Source organism: Tupaia chinensis, unplaced genomic scaffold, assembly GCF_000334495.1.
Source record: "Tupaia chinensis unplaced genomic scaffold, TupChi_1.0 Scaffold138910_1, whole genome shotgun sequence".
NCBI classification, from domain to species: domain Eukaryota; kingdom Metazoa; phylum Chordata; class Mammalia; order Scandentia; family Tupaiidae; genus Tupaia; species Tupaia belangeri.
Genome location: NW_006198801.1, coordinates 1,822,150 through 1,835,928, shown reverse-complemented (window position 1 = coordinate 1,835,928; position 13,779 = coordinate 1,822,150). Strand labels below are relative to the sequence as shown.

The 13,779-nt window shown below is 52.8% G+C and overlaps 1 protein-coding gene across 4 annotated transcripts in view; it reads left to right on the top strand.

Moving 5' to 3' along the window:
• Positions 1-177: 177 nt before the first annotated feature.
• SIRT2 (sirtuin 2) overlaps positions 178-13,779 on the top strand; it is a 26,342-nt gene continuing 12,740 nt past the window's right edge. The window contains exons 1-8 of one of the 4 annotated variants that reach the window (XM_006161734.3): positions 219-319; positions 1,147-1,193; positions 5,571-5,619; positions 5,902-6,015; positions 10,034-10,075; positions 10,219-10,325; positions 10,439-10,495; positions 11,553-11,621. In XM_006161734.3, the coding sequence (XP_006161796.1) occupies positions 304-319; positions 1,147-1,193; positions 5,571-5,619; positions 5,902-6,015; positions 10,034-10,075; positions 10,219-10,325; positions 10,439-10,495; positions 11,553-11,621 (501 nt within the window). In that variant the 5' untranslated portion in view covers positions 219-303. Of the gene's footprint in view, positions 320-729; positions 761-1,146; positions 1,194-5,192; positions 5,345-5,570; positions 5,620-5,901; positions 6,016-10,033; positions 10,076-10,218; positions 10,326-10,438; positions 10,496-11,552; positions 11,622-13,779 lie in introns of those variants that run through there. The other 3 variants (XM_014592947.2, XM_014592949.2, XM_027765599.1) reach the window with 3 other exon arrangements.

Here is a 13,779-nt window from a genome sequence, read left to right as displayed (position 1 = left end):
GGACTGCACCATGGCCAATCAGTGTATCCTATGGAGTACTGCTCTCTAGCCTTCGCTATATTTGCCGGGCGCCCTTTACCAACATGGCTGCCGACGCCAGGCCCTCTGGGACTCGTAGTCCGGCCCTCGCGTGTCTGCCTTACCTAGGAGGGGCGCGTTCCGGACGTGGCTCTAAAGTTGCAATGCGGCCGCGAGGGCTGCTGGGAGTTGTAGTTCTCTTCCCTCTCCCTGCCCCTCCTGCTTCCGGTGCCGTCACGGGACAGAGCAGTCGGTGACAGCCCCGACGGCCCCCGCCCCGCACCCATGGCTGAGCCGGACCGTGAGTCGGGGGCCCCGGTGGGTGGGTCGGGCCGCGCCGGGGCCTGGCCGAGGGCTGCAGGCCCCGGGGCCCGAGGGTCGGCGCGGTGGGGTGGTGGGTAGGGGCTGTCTGGTGGGAGTGGGATTCGGATGGCTGTCGCTAAGTGATCCATGTTGCTAAGTTGGCGGGCTTCTGAGTCGCAAGGTGTTAAGGGTCCCTTTACCGAGTCTGTTTGCCAAATTATTAATGATCGGGTTTCTCACACCTTAGTTGCTAAGTACCCTCGTTGCTAAGGACGTAGATTGCCGCGGTCCCAGTTGCTAAGGGTACCTGGTTGTTCGGGGCAACTGTAGGATGCTAGGGGACCCTTGGTGTCCCCTTCTATCTCTTCCCTCTAGTTCCTGTGCCTCTCCTAAACCACCTCCCCTGCACCTCCTCTCCCAAACCTACTTTTCAGCTCAGGTACCCCTTCTTACTTTTCTCTAAACTTTCCTCTGCCTTGTAAACCACCCTTCCCCCCCAACACTCATGCACACACTCACACACTGCTGTGTCCATCTTAACTCCCCCAGAGCCTCCCCTCAGCCCTTGTCCCTCTTCTCTCCTCAACTCCTGAACTTCTCTTCCCCCTGAACTCTGCCCACACTGACCACCTTCCCTTCAGCACGCTCCACTCCCAGGTCTGCTTTTCCTCACTCCCTCTTACCCCTACCCCATTTTAACCACCACCCCTGACCCCAGTATAACTAGGTTGGCCTTCTTGCTCCCCCACTTCCACTTTGAACCCCTTCATTTCCCCTTAACCATTCCCCACACTGTAACCACGTCTGCTCCCCCTCCTCCCCCAGCCTCTGACCCTCTGGAGACCCAGGCAGGGAAGGTGCAGGAGGCGCAGGTGAGATGGGGGAAAGGGTGGAGGGAAGGAGAGAGATGGACTTGTTTTCACATCCCACATTGGGGGGAGGTGGCAGAGGGAACAGTTACCCCAGGGCCCTGGGCTCATTGCCTCAGTCCCATACCCCACCCCATGCAACCTCCTGGGGAATGATGGATTTGGGGGCTATCAGAGTGTGAGCCTCAACTGCGGGCCTGCCCTCTCAAACTGTCCTCCTTCCTTGCCACTACCCCACCCCATCCCTTCTGAACCAAATTTGTGCTGGGCCTGGATGCGATAGGTCTCCAATTTGGTCCCTGAACTCACAGATCTCCTGGACAAGTGAGGAGAAAATGACCCTACCGCACAGTTATGGAAGTAGCTCAGGGCACTGTGGGAGCCCAGAGCAATCCCTGTGTTTCTCAGAATTTGCCAGCCAGGCCTTTCCTGGTAGAATCCAGGCTGGTCTAGGAGTCAGACCAAGATATAGACAGTGTGTGTAGTAAGTGAGAGTGCCTTAGAACTTCCTTAGACAGGGTGAGAAATGGTGTTCATGTGGAGGCTGCAGCTCCTGCCGCACGAGTGGCCATGAGGGTTGATGTGTGCAGTCGTTAGTTGGCTGGGGATGGTCAGCTAATTCTGGTCGTGGTTAGCCGGGCACTGGACTTACTGTTTTCTATGCATCATCTCGGAATCCCTGTGACGGGGTAAGGCCTGTTGTGGGCATTTTACAGATGAAGAACTTGAGCCAGAGTTGTTAAGTAGCTCCTTCTCTGTCCCTTGGCTAAAGGAACAGGTGTCTGATCGTATTCGGAGGCCAAAAAATTGAGCAGACAATTTTGGAGAGGATTCGATAAGAGTTTCCTATCAGAGGGTAACTTACAAACTGGGCAATGTATGCAGTAGAGATTGTCACTAGGAAGCTGTAATTACCCCTCTCCCTCCTATCCCTCCTGTGATCTGGAACCTTTCCTAAAAGGAGTTAAACAACAGGGAGGAGAGTGTGAATGTTTGGGAAGAAGGAACTAAAGGATCAAAACCCTAGCTTCCCTTTAGGGAGTCTAAATGACTTCCCTAGGTAAGAATTCAACTCAACTAGAAAGTCTGACTTGAAAATAGTATTTAATATCTTTAAATTCCGGGCCAGCAGGTGGCGTGGTGGCTAAGGTGCTGGATCCCATGTGGTCCACCAAGTAGTTTGAGTCCTGAATGGGCATGCGCGTCCCCAAAATCCCAAGAGGAGAATGAAAGAGAAGGGACTGTCATGTGGCCATCCCCTTTGAGGGTGATTTCTCACTTTCTCTCTCTGTCTCTTTCTGGGGAATGCATAGGTCCTATGGTAAAAATATTTTTTTTATTAATTTATTTAACTTTATTTATTTATTTTAACTTGTCCAGAGAGGACAGAGTATGTGTGAGAGAGACTGAAACTAAGAAAGCTACCAGGTCCGAGGCTCGAACCACGGTTGGCCATGTGGGAGCCCCGTGCCCTTAACCACCACACTACCTGCTGGCCCCCGGCAAAAATCTTTTTAAAAAGTGCAGCAGAAGAGTCTAGGGGCACAGAGATGGCATCGGGTTGGTTCACTCACAGTCACAGAGCAAGGAAGAGGACGAAAGCCATAGTACTCTGCCAGCTCCCGTTTTGCCCCCACATGCTGGGCAGGTCCCTTAAACCCTTCTGTAGAAACTTACTCTCTGGGGAACCAGCAGTTAGCGTAATGGCTATGTCGCTGGACTCCCACATAGTCGACCGTGGTTCGTGTCCGGGACCCGGTGGCTTAAACTCACACCGGGTGCGTGTGCGTGCGCGCCCAAGATCCCGAAAGGAGAATGGAGGAGAAGGGATTGCGGCGTGACCATCCCCCCTGCGGGGTGATTTCTCGCTTTCTGTCTCTCTGTCTCTCTCTGTCTGTCTGGCGAGCGCACGCCCTATAGCGAAAACCTCTCCAAAAAAAAAAAGAAACTCTCTGCAGCCTGAAAGGGTGGCAGCCCACCCACAGTGTGCATTGGTGAGATTGCTTTTCAAACGTAGGGCAACACAGACCTGTGGCTGAAACACCTCGCAAATGTACAGCAGAGCCGTGCCAAGGGCCTAAGAGCCTCCTGCCAGGCCGTGGCTCCCAGAGCACAACCACTGTTGGAGAAAAAGGTTTAACAGTAAAAAAAAAGGATCCTCAGGAGCCAGCAGGTGGTACAATGGTTAAACCACTGGACTCCACCTTGGCCGACTATGCAGTTCAAGCCCAGACTCGGCGACTTGAAAAACATGCCGGGCACGTGTGTCCGTGTGCGCAGAGTTCCCAGAAGAGAATGGAGGAGACGGGGATTGTGGTGTGACCATCCCCCTGAGGGGGTACTTTTTCTTTTTCTTTTTAATTTTATTTATTCATTCATTTTATTTTAATTTGATCGGAGAGAGACAGAGAGAGAGAAGGAAAGTGAGAAAGCAAGCTGCCAGGCCTAGGACTTGAACCGTGGTCAGCCATGTGGGAGTGTCCAGCACCTTAACCACCACGCCACTGCTGGCCCCAAGGGGGTGCTTTTTCACTCCCCCCTCTGGTGAGCACCCGTGCCCTATGGTTAAAAAAAAAAAAAAAAAACCTTTAAGAAGCATGTAATTAAAAAAAAAGAGCTCCTCAGTCCCAAAGAGGGAGATGCGAGGACGTAAATTGCAGCATTGTCCGTAATGGGGCAAAACTGGAAAGGGCCCAAATGGCTGTCAGTAGACGGGTTAAATGAACTATGGTTCCTCCATACAATGCCATACTATGTAGCTGCTTAAAAGAATGAGGTGGGCCTATAGTATATTGTTCTGTGGACGGGGCAAGCTGCAGCATCGTGATATGACCAATTTCTGCAAAAATAATGAGTTTTTATATGCAGAGAAAAAACTTGGAGCAATTAATATTGAACTGTGAATAGTGGTTATCTCAGCTGGGAGTGAGATGGGGAATTATAAGGCAAGAGCCCAAGTTATACATTGCCTCATGGCCGAAGTTTTGGCAAAGCTTGTGCAATCTTAAAAAGCAATACAACTTTTTAAAAATAAGTTTGGAAGGGTCACTCAGAGCCAGAGTAGTGAGTCATCAGGGAAGGAGAGTTGTTGGGGGCTTTTATGCAGGAGAGCGAGCTGGCCAGAACTGTGTTTGCATGAGGTCCATCGCAGGACCCAGCCCTGTTCTAGCATGCAGCAGGCATTCATCCAGGGGTGGATGGTTCTGGAGCTTCTGTCAGGTGCTAGACCCTGACTCCCATGCTGGGCATTCAGTAGTGAACATGCAGACAAAGGCGCTGCCCTCGTGAGCAGGCATCGTGGTGGACACCATAGATGTCTGTGATCAATTGATGAGACCGGAGAAGCCAAACAGAAGGGCCTGAAGTAGAAAGGAATGGGCTGATCCGGACAGGCCCACCCGTGGAATGTAGCAGGGTAGATGGGAGGTGGATACTGAAGTGGGGAACCCAGAGAGGAAGCCTGGTCAGGACCTGGGAGGCGAGAGAACAGGCTGGACCAGGGTGAGCTCTAGGAAGGGGAAGAGGGTGGATAGAGGGCCTCTACAGGCCTGAAGGACTGTGGCAGGAGGGCAAGGGAGCAAGGCAGGAGGTTTCTGGCTGACTGAGGGACAGGGAGACTGCACTGAGGTGGGAATCTGAGGAGGAGCAGATTTGGGGGAGATGCTGAGGCCAGTCTGGAACACAATTGGCGTGAGGCACTTGGAGGTCACCTAGGGCAAGGCATCCAGGAGGTCATGGGAACCCTGGTTCTGGGGACAGAGAAGTGGCATCACCAGCAACTGAGGCCATTGGCAGGGTTGAGACAGGTAGCCCAGGGAAGGCGAGGAGAGAAAGCAGGCAGGACAGAGTCCTAGAGAGCCACAGTCTGGCGCCCAGTCATGGGGCGGCATCAATGAAGGCTATGGAAGGGATCCGAAAGGAGGGCACAGAGTGAGGGCTCTGAGCAGGGGCCGACAGGGCCACGAGGCGAGCGCTGAGGCCTCCCCCTGGCGTTATTCACAGGAGGGGCTCCACTGAGCAGGCTGCAAGGCCGGTGGGGCAGCAGGCCCACAGCACACTCTCCGAGCAGGAGCCAGCCCTGGGCCGCGCCATGCATTCATGGGCTAAGTCCTCTGAGCTGTACTTCCAAGATAGGAGCCCTGAGACTCAGACAGGTGAAGTCACTCACAGAAGGTCATGGCCTAGGGAGTGGCAGGGCAGGTGTCCAACCCAGACTGCCTGTCCCCAAGCCCTCACACTGGTCCCAGCACTGTCCCCTACTGTCCCTCACTTCCTCGGGCCACCTCCAGCCTTTCCCCAAATCCAGTGTCAGCCCTGTCCTCCATCCTCCTGCCCTAATCCCAGTTCTTGGGCCTGGCCACCCCACTTCACCTCTTCCAGGACTCAGAGTCAGACACTGAGGAAGGAGCAGCTGGCGGAGAAGCAGAGAGTAAGTATCTTTAAGGGTCCGGGAGTGCGGTTCTGGTGGTTCTGGCGGGGGAGGAGGACTTTAGAGGAAGGGTCTCAACTCCACCAGAGGTGACATTCCAAGTGTAGAGCAGTGGGGTTGGTGCCAGCACCAGAGCAGGGTCCTAGCGCCCCCTGGCTAGGCCAGGCTTGTGCCTTAGGTTGTGGGAGACCAGGGGAACCCATGGCTGCGGCAGGTCACTGGGGACATCCATGTACCCTGGCTGAATGCCCACACAGCTGCTGTCTCTCTCCTCTTGACCAGTGGACTTCCTGCGGAATTTCTTCTCCCAAACGCTGGGCCTGGGCACCCAGAAGGAGCGTCTGCTGGATGAGCTCACCCTGGAGGGGGTGACCCGATACATGCAGAGTGAGCGCTGTAAGTCCCCTGCAAAAGCCAGCTGCTTCCCCAGCTCCTGGCCCAATGTGACTTCTGACTCTCAGGGGCTGGAACAGTCATTCACACCTTTTGTTCATAAATAGCGAGAAACCCACTAAACTTATGCCAATGCTGTAACTAAAACCATGCAGGTGCTTCCATGTTGTCAAAAATCCTAACTCTTGGGCTGGTTAAGGAAGCCAGTTCAAATCCCAGTTCCAGAGGCTGAAAACATGCCAGATATGTGTGTATTTCTGTTACCCCAAATCCCCAAAGGATGGAGAAATAGAGAAGGGATGTCAGCATGGCCACTTGGGGGGTGCTTTCTCCTCCCTCTTTCTGTGTCTCACTCCCTCTAGAGAATTTAAAGAATTAATTTTTGGGACCAGGGGCCAACAGGTGGCATGGTGGTTAAGGCACTGGAAACTCCCACATGCCCAACCATGGTTCAGGACCTGGACCTAGTGGCTTGCTTTCTCACTTTCCCTCTCTCTCTCTGTCTCTTTCTCTCTGTCTGTGTCGCTCTCTGGTCAAATTAAAATAAATGAATGAATAAATAAATAATTTTAAAAAAATTAATTTTTGGGACCAGCAGATGGTATAATGGTTACATCACTGGCCAACTGTGGTTCAAGTCCCAGAGCAGGAAGACTGAAACTCATGCTGGGCACATGTGCATGTGTGCTCAAAATCCCAAGAGGAGAATGGAAGAGAAGGGATTGTGGCATGGCCATCCCCCTCAAGGAGTGATTTCTTGCTTTCTGTCTCTGTCTCTCCAGCAAATACACATGCCCTATAGCAAAAACATCTCTTTTAAAAAAAGAGTTAATTTAAAATTTTATTTATTATTATCATTCCCTCTGGCAAACTTTTATTTATTTTATTTGTTTATTTTTTGAGAGGTTTTTGCTATAGGGCACGTGCACTAGCCAGAAAGACAGAGACAGAGAGACAGAAAGCGAGAAATCACCCCCCAGGGGGGATGGCCATGCCACAATCCCTTCTCCTCCATTCTCTCGAGATCTTGGGCATGTACGCACACGCGCCCGGTGTGAGTTTAAACCACCGGGTCTGGGACTTGAACCACGGTCAACTACATGGGAGTCCAGCAACATAGCTATTATGCTAACTGCTGGTCCCTCTGGCAAACTTTCAATAAGCAAATGACTCTCTCAGGCACTGGTTCCCTCCATGTTGGAGTAAAGGTCACTCCTGACAACTCCGAATGTAACTCCCCTCAGCCTAGCAGCTTCCACTACTGAGCTGAGAACACCTTTCCCCCAGCAGTACAGGCAGAATGGCAGAAGGTGGCTCCAGTTGGCCCAGGCTGAGTCATATACCTGCCTCAACTCAAGGGCCATGTCTCCGGTTGGCCAGATCTGGGTCACACCTCTCTCGCTGAGTGAGTCACTGGGCTCAGATCAGAAGCAGCTTCGCTGTGGCTATTATCACAGGAAGCATGCTGCAGGTGTGCCGTACAGGCGCCTGTTTACTAGGTCACTGTGCAACTCGAGGTCACCGAAGTCTGAGAAGCCAGGCCCTCGGCAGTGCTCAGTGCTCACTGGAACAATTCACCCTTTGAAGCTCCTGAGCAGCCTTTTGTTGAGGACATCTTCTCGGGTTTCCTGGTCTTCCTGCTGCCCCGAGCCTCCTGGGGCCAGCAGGCAGCTGTCTACAGCATGTTCTGACCTGGATGGACCCCAAGGAGAAATCAGACAGTGGCCACAAAGCATTTGTTTTTTCCATCTTCCTGCCCTGGGTTGTGGGGCTGGCTCCTTGAGGGATAAGGGGAAATGATAATGATCCCTTGAGCCCTCCCTGTTGGCCAGGCGCTAGGCACAGCCTTCCAGGCACCCTCGTGCTTGATCTTCATGCTGTACCTAGAGGTCAGGGCATGAGTGATCTGAACAGAGAAGAAAACTGAGGAGTCAGGGTTTGACTCCAGACCCCCTGAATCCAGAGCATGTGCTCCCCTTCCAGCCCCTGCTGGAGGCAGCCGAGCTTGGTCTGATACGTCTCAGAGACAAAAGCGGAGGGAGGCCTTGGCCTTGCTCACTTGCTGTCTTCTCTTGGACAAGGTGCCCCAGGAGTGCCTGATTCACAGGGCCTCACATTTGCGTCTGTCCGTCAGCTGATGGCAGATGCCAGGTCTACCTCGTGGCCAGGCTGCCTGCCAGCCCGCCATGAGCCAGCAGCTGAGGCAGCCACAGGGCTGCTTAGCCGGCGTGCTAGTGAGCTGATCCACTTCCAACGCCATCTTCCCATATTTATTAATGAAAACTGGTACAAATGGGGTAGCACAGTGCTTACAAGTGTATGAATCATAGGTCTCAGAAAGTTTAGTGCAGGGCTGGCCCCGGCCTAGTGGTTAAGAGAACTTGATCCCGCTTGGCCAACTGATGTTCAAATCCCAGCCCAGGGACCAGCAGTTAGCATAATGGCTATGTCACTGGATTCCCACGTAGTCGACCGCGGTTCGTGTCCCGGACCCGGTGGCTTAAACACACTCCAGACACATGTGCGTGTGTGCCCCAGATCCCAAGAGGAGAATGGAGGAGAAGGGATTGTGGTGTGACCATCCCCCCTGGAGGGTGATTTCTCACTTTCTGTCTCTCTGTCTGTCTCTGTCTGTCTGGCGAGTGCAGATACCCTATAGCAAAAACCTCTCAAAAAAAAAAAAAAATCCCAGCCCAGCAGCTTGAAAGATGCTGTGCATGTGCATGCATGATCCAAAATCCCAACAGGATGGGGAAATGGAAGAGAAGGGCCTGCAGTATGACCATACCCCACTAGGGGATGCTTTCTCCCTCCCTCTCTCTGGTGAGCGTACACACCCTCTGGCAATTAAAAAAAACTAGTTTAGTACAATTGACCCAAAGACTAATAGCAAACATATATTTAGTATTTGCTTGGTGCCTGGCACTAATCTAAGCTTAGATCTGAACTCCACAGAAGCCCAGAGTGGTGATGTGAACGGAGGCCCCGCAGGCAGTGAACAGGAGAGCCTTGGAGGCCTCACCCACTGTACTCCTCACTGAGTGTGGGCCAGGCATAGCAAATCTTTGGTTTTCATCTGAAAACGATCAGGCCTCAAGCGGCTGATGTGGGTTCAATTACAGAGGAAAGTAACAGTGTTCCTCCAGGATGGTGTCCTAAAGAGGCGGTCAGTCTTGCCAAGGTGTTTATAATTACCTGCAGTTCAGGGTCAGTAGGTGATGTGGTAAAGTGTTGGCCTCCCACATGGTCAACTGAAGTTCGAGTCCTGGACCCAGTGACTTGAAAAATCACACTAGCGGGTACCAGCAAGTGGCATGGTGGTTAAGGTGCTGGACACTCCTACATGGGTGATCATGGTTCAAGTCCCAGACCTGATGGCTGGCTTTCTCACTTACCCTCTGTGTGTGTGTGTGTGTGTGTATGTATGTGTGTCTGGTCAAAATTAAAAATGAATGAATACATAAATAATTAAATAAAATAATAATTAAAAAAAAAAAAAATACTAGGTGTGAGTGTGTGCATGCCCAAATCCTGAGAGGAAAATGGAGGAGAAGGGATTGCAGCATGGCCATCCCCCAGATGTGATTTCACACTTTCCTTCTCTGTCTCTCTCTTGTGAGGGGAAAAATAATAATAATAACCTACAGCTCTTCCTGGGGAATGGCCCTTTCTACCTATACCCCCAGCCTCCTCACTGAGGCCTCTTGTCGTTCTGTGTGCTGCTCTAATTAGGAGAAGAAACTTCTCGAGCAGCTTTTTGTGTCTCTCTAAGTAGATGTAATTTCCCCTTGTTGGCTCTTTCACAAATTGATTGCATGACCTCTTCCCCTATCTGAGCCTCGGTTTCCTCTTCTGTACAATGGGGATGTTAACATCAGCCCCCTCAAGATGGTTGGGAAGACCATGGTGCATCTGTTTGTCCCAGGGCCTGGCATGGATCAAACAGCATCCAGAGCTGTGACAGATGCGGTATTGTAGGAGCTAGCACGTCATGTCAAACGATGCATAAACTCTCTTCCAGGTCGCAAGGTCATCTGTTTGGTGGGAGCTGGAATCTCCACGTGTAAGTGCCCCTCACCCCGGTAACTGCTCCCAGGTATGAGGAGCCCCTCCCAGGGGCTGGGGAGGAGTGCTGGCCTAGGAGGTTCATGTGGTAGACTGGGGCCAGCATCCCTAGTCAGTCACTTCCTGCCTTTCCTCCCCCAGCGGCAGGCATCCCCGACTTCCGCTCTCCATCCACGGGCCTCTACGCCAACCTAGAGAAGTACCGTCTTCCCTACCCAGAGGCCATCTTTGAGATCGGCTACTTCAAGGTACCTGCTTCCTCAGGAGGGCATGTCTGTAATGAGGGGAGGGGATGGGGGTCTCCTGGCCCCAATCTTCATCTCACCTGGGGCATCTGGCCCTCTGGCCCTCTCTCCCACAGAAACATCCAGAACCCTTCTTCGCCCTTGCCAAGGAACTCTATCCTGGGCAGTTCAAGGTGAGATCATTTTTGCAGGGGGTGAGAGGGACAGGAAGAGTTGGAGGAGAGCCAGCTTGGGGAGGCCCTGTGGACACAGATAACGGAGCCATTAAATACAGGAGTGTGAGGCCCAGACTGCCTGTGTTCAGTCCCCAGTCCCTCACTTCCTTGTCTTCTGACCTTGAGCCTAGTTTTCCCATTGGGAAATGGAGCTGATGAGAGTATTGCTATGAGACTTAAATGAGTTAATAATGCATATAACCACCCAGACTCTGGAGCCAGCCTGCCTGGGTGTGAATCCCAACTCTGTAGCCCCACCAACCACGCGACTACGGCAAGACAGGGCCAGCCAGTGGCATGGTAGTCAAGGCAGCTGGATCCCACATGGCCAACTGCACAGTTTGAGTCCCAGACCAGGTGGCTCAAAAAACATGCCAGGCGCAGGACCAGCAGTTAGCGTAATGGCTATGTCGCTGGACTCCCATGTAGTCGACCGCGGTTCACGTCTCGGACCCGGTGGCTTAAAACTCACGCTGGGCGCATGTGCATGTGTGCCCAAGATCCTGAGAGGAGAATGGAGGAGAAGGGATTGCGGTGTGGCCATCTCCCCTGGGGGGTGATTTCTCGCTTTCTGTCTCTGTCTCTCTCTGTCTGTCTGGTGAGCACACGCGCCCTATAGCGAAAAACCAAAAACAAACAAACAAACAAACATGCCAGGCACATGTCCCTGCATGCCCAAAATTCTAAAAGGAGAAATGGAGAAGGGATTATGGTGTGGCCACCCCCCTGAGGGAGTACTTTCTGACGTCCCTACCTACTTGTCCCCGACCTCCTCCTCCCTGAGGCAAGGGCATACACTCTCTAGCAAAATTTAAAAAAAAAAAAGAAAAAAGACATGCGACCACCATATGCCTCAATTTCCTCATCTGTGAAATATGGGGACAGCGATAGTCTCTCCCTCATGAGGTGGTGGCGACGATTCTGTGAGGTGAAACAGGCATGGTGCCTACCACAGTTCCTGGCACCTGCAAGCCTTCACTGTGTCCTCAGCGTTGCTATGGTTACTCCCCTCCAGCCCACCATCTGTCACTACTTCATCCGCCTGCTGAAGGAGAAGGGGCTGCTTCTGCGCTGCTACACGCAGGTAGGGGGCTGCGGGCACCCCGTGGGAAGAGGGCAGGGTGGGCGGGGTGTCCTGGGACTGTGCATGCCTAGGGCAGTGGCGACTTCAGCAGACTTGCTGCTCCTTTTTGGGGCAACCTGTGGTGAGTCACTTCTCCTCGGCCTCCGTTTCCCCTTGTGTAAAACAGCAGCCAGCATAGCTTCTCCCTCGTGGGCCTGTGGCGAGGTGGCAGTGGGTTCCTTTCAGGCCACGCCGTGTGTACTGTGAAAGGCCCCCATATCTGCGAGATGCCGTCTGCACCACAGACAACCCAGATGGCGTGTGTGCTCTGAGGGTTCCCGAGCACATGGCCTGATCTAAGAAAAGCAGCACTCTGTGATCACTGTCCAACAGGCTGGCATTGGGTCCTCAGGAAGAGCACTTTTTAAATAATCTACACAATTATAAACGTGGCACTGGACATGCCATAGGGCATGGCGCAGCCATGCCAGGTGCTGAGCCAAGGTCCTCACCCGCAGTCCTCAGGCAAGGCTGGCTCACGTCATTGGCTTTGGATTAGTCAGTAAGTCTCTGGGAACTTCCGCCCTAACAGGAAATCACATTTGCGCCCCTACCTGTGTCTCGTGACTGTCTATTGAGATTACATAACATCCTGCAGTAGGGGATGTGTGTGCTGTAAGTGCACCCCAGAATGTGGGACTATAAACTGCCACTTAGGGGAACACTGGACTATAAATAGGTGTTCTTGTCTTCTCTTCCTGTACCCTGCAGTTCAACACTGCAGCCTCTGCAGCTGCCACCAGGGGGAGGAGGAATTCATTTTAGGAACAGATTTCTGCAATGGGGCAGGTGTCCTGGGGCTGGTGGTGCTGGTGGGGGAAGAGACAGAGGAGTCCAAACTCAGAGTACACCTGACCCGTCAGCCCAGAGAGTCCGTTTCATTCATGGACATTGCTCCGATGTGATCAGCTCCCTTGAGGCCACTTGCTATCCATATGACTTGGCAAAGTCCACACCCCGGCCCCGGGGGGGCATCCTTGTTTGTCAGCTTCCACCATAGCATATGCTTCCTGAGTGCCAACCTAGTGCCAGCTATGGCTGCCGTCCTGGAGCTGACGCTCTAACATGGGCAGAGGTGATGGGCCAGCCAAAGACGTCATATGCCCAGCACGTCCGAGGGTGATGGCTCTCTGGGGGACTCAGTCCTTGCCAGCCCTGGAGGTGCTGTGGACAGCAAGGTGGCCAGGGGAGGCCTTACTGAGAAGGTGACATTTAAGCAAAGGCCTGTGAGGGGAGGGAAGGGAGCCCTGGGGTATCTGGGGGAAGAGCGCATTCCGGGCAAAGGAAACAGCCAGTGCAAAGGTCCTGAGGTGAGACTGTATTTCGCCTGTTTGGAGAATTCCAAGAAACTGGATCTGAGTGAGCTATGAGAGTTGTGGGAGAAAGTGGAAGAAAACAGGTCGGGGGGTGACAATGATAAATCATGGAGGGCCCTATGAGCCACATGGGAGGATTTGTCCCTTCTCCTATGTGACAAGAGCCAGGGCAGGTCTCTGAGCAGGGAAGGGACATGACCCTACTCAGATGCTCCCTCTGGCTGCATGTTGGGGACAGACCATGGAGTCAGTGAGGAGAGGGGACATAGAGACAAGAGCCTGCTGGGATGGTCCCAGCATGGGGGCCAGGCCAGGGTGGGAGCCACTGAGGGCGGAGAATCAGACAGATTATGAGTCTGTTTTGAAGATGGGGTGACTGGTCTGGCCAATGGATGGCTGCCGTGGCTGTGAGGGAAAGAACAGTCAGGGATGGCCTGTCTCAGCCCAACCACCTCTGCCTTTCACTGAGATGCCAGGAAGCGCAGGTGCCGGGGCAGAGGAGAAGTTTGGCCTGAGGCCCCGTGTGGAGTGGGGAGACAGCTGGGCATGGGCGTCTGTACGGAGCAGGAAGTTCCCAGCTGAAGAAACAACATGTAGTTAATTTTTTTTTAATAATGAAATTTTAAAAAGATTTATTTATTTGTTTATTTAATTCCATTTGTTATTGTTATTTTTAATTCGATCAGAGAGAGAGAGAAAGAGAGAGAGATGGAAAGCAAGAAGGCAAGCTGCTAGGTCCAGGACTCTAAACACAGTTGGCCCTGTGGGAATCCAGCACCTTTAACCACCACACCACCTGCCAG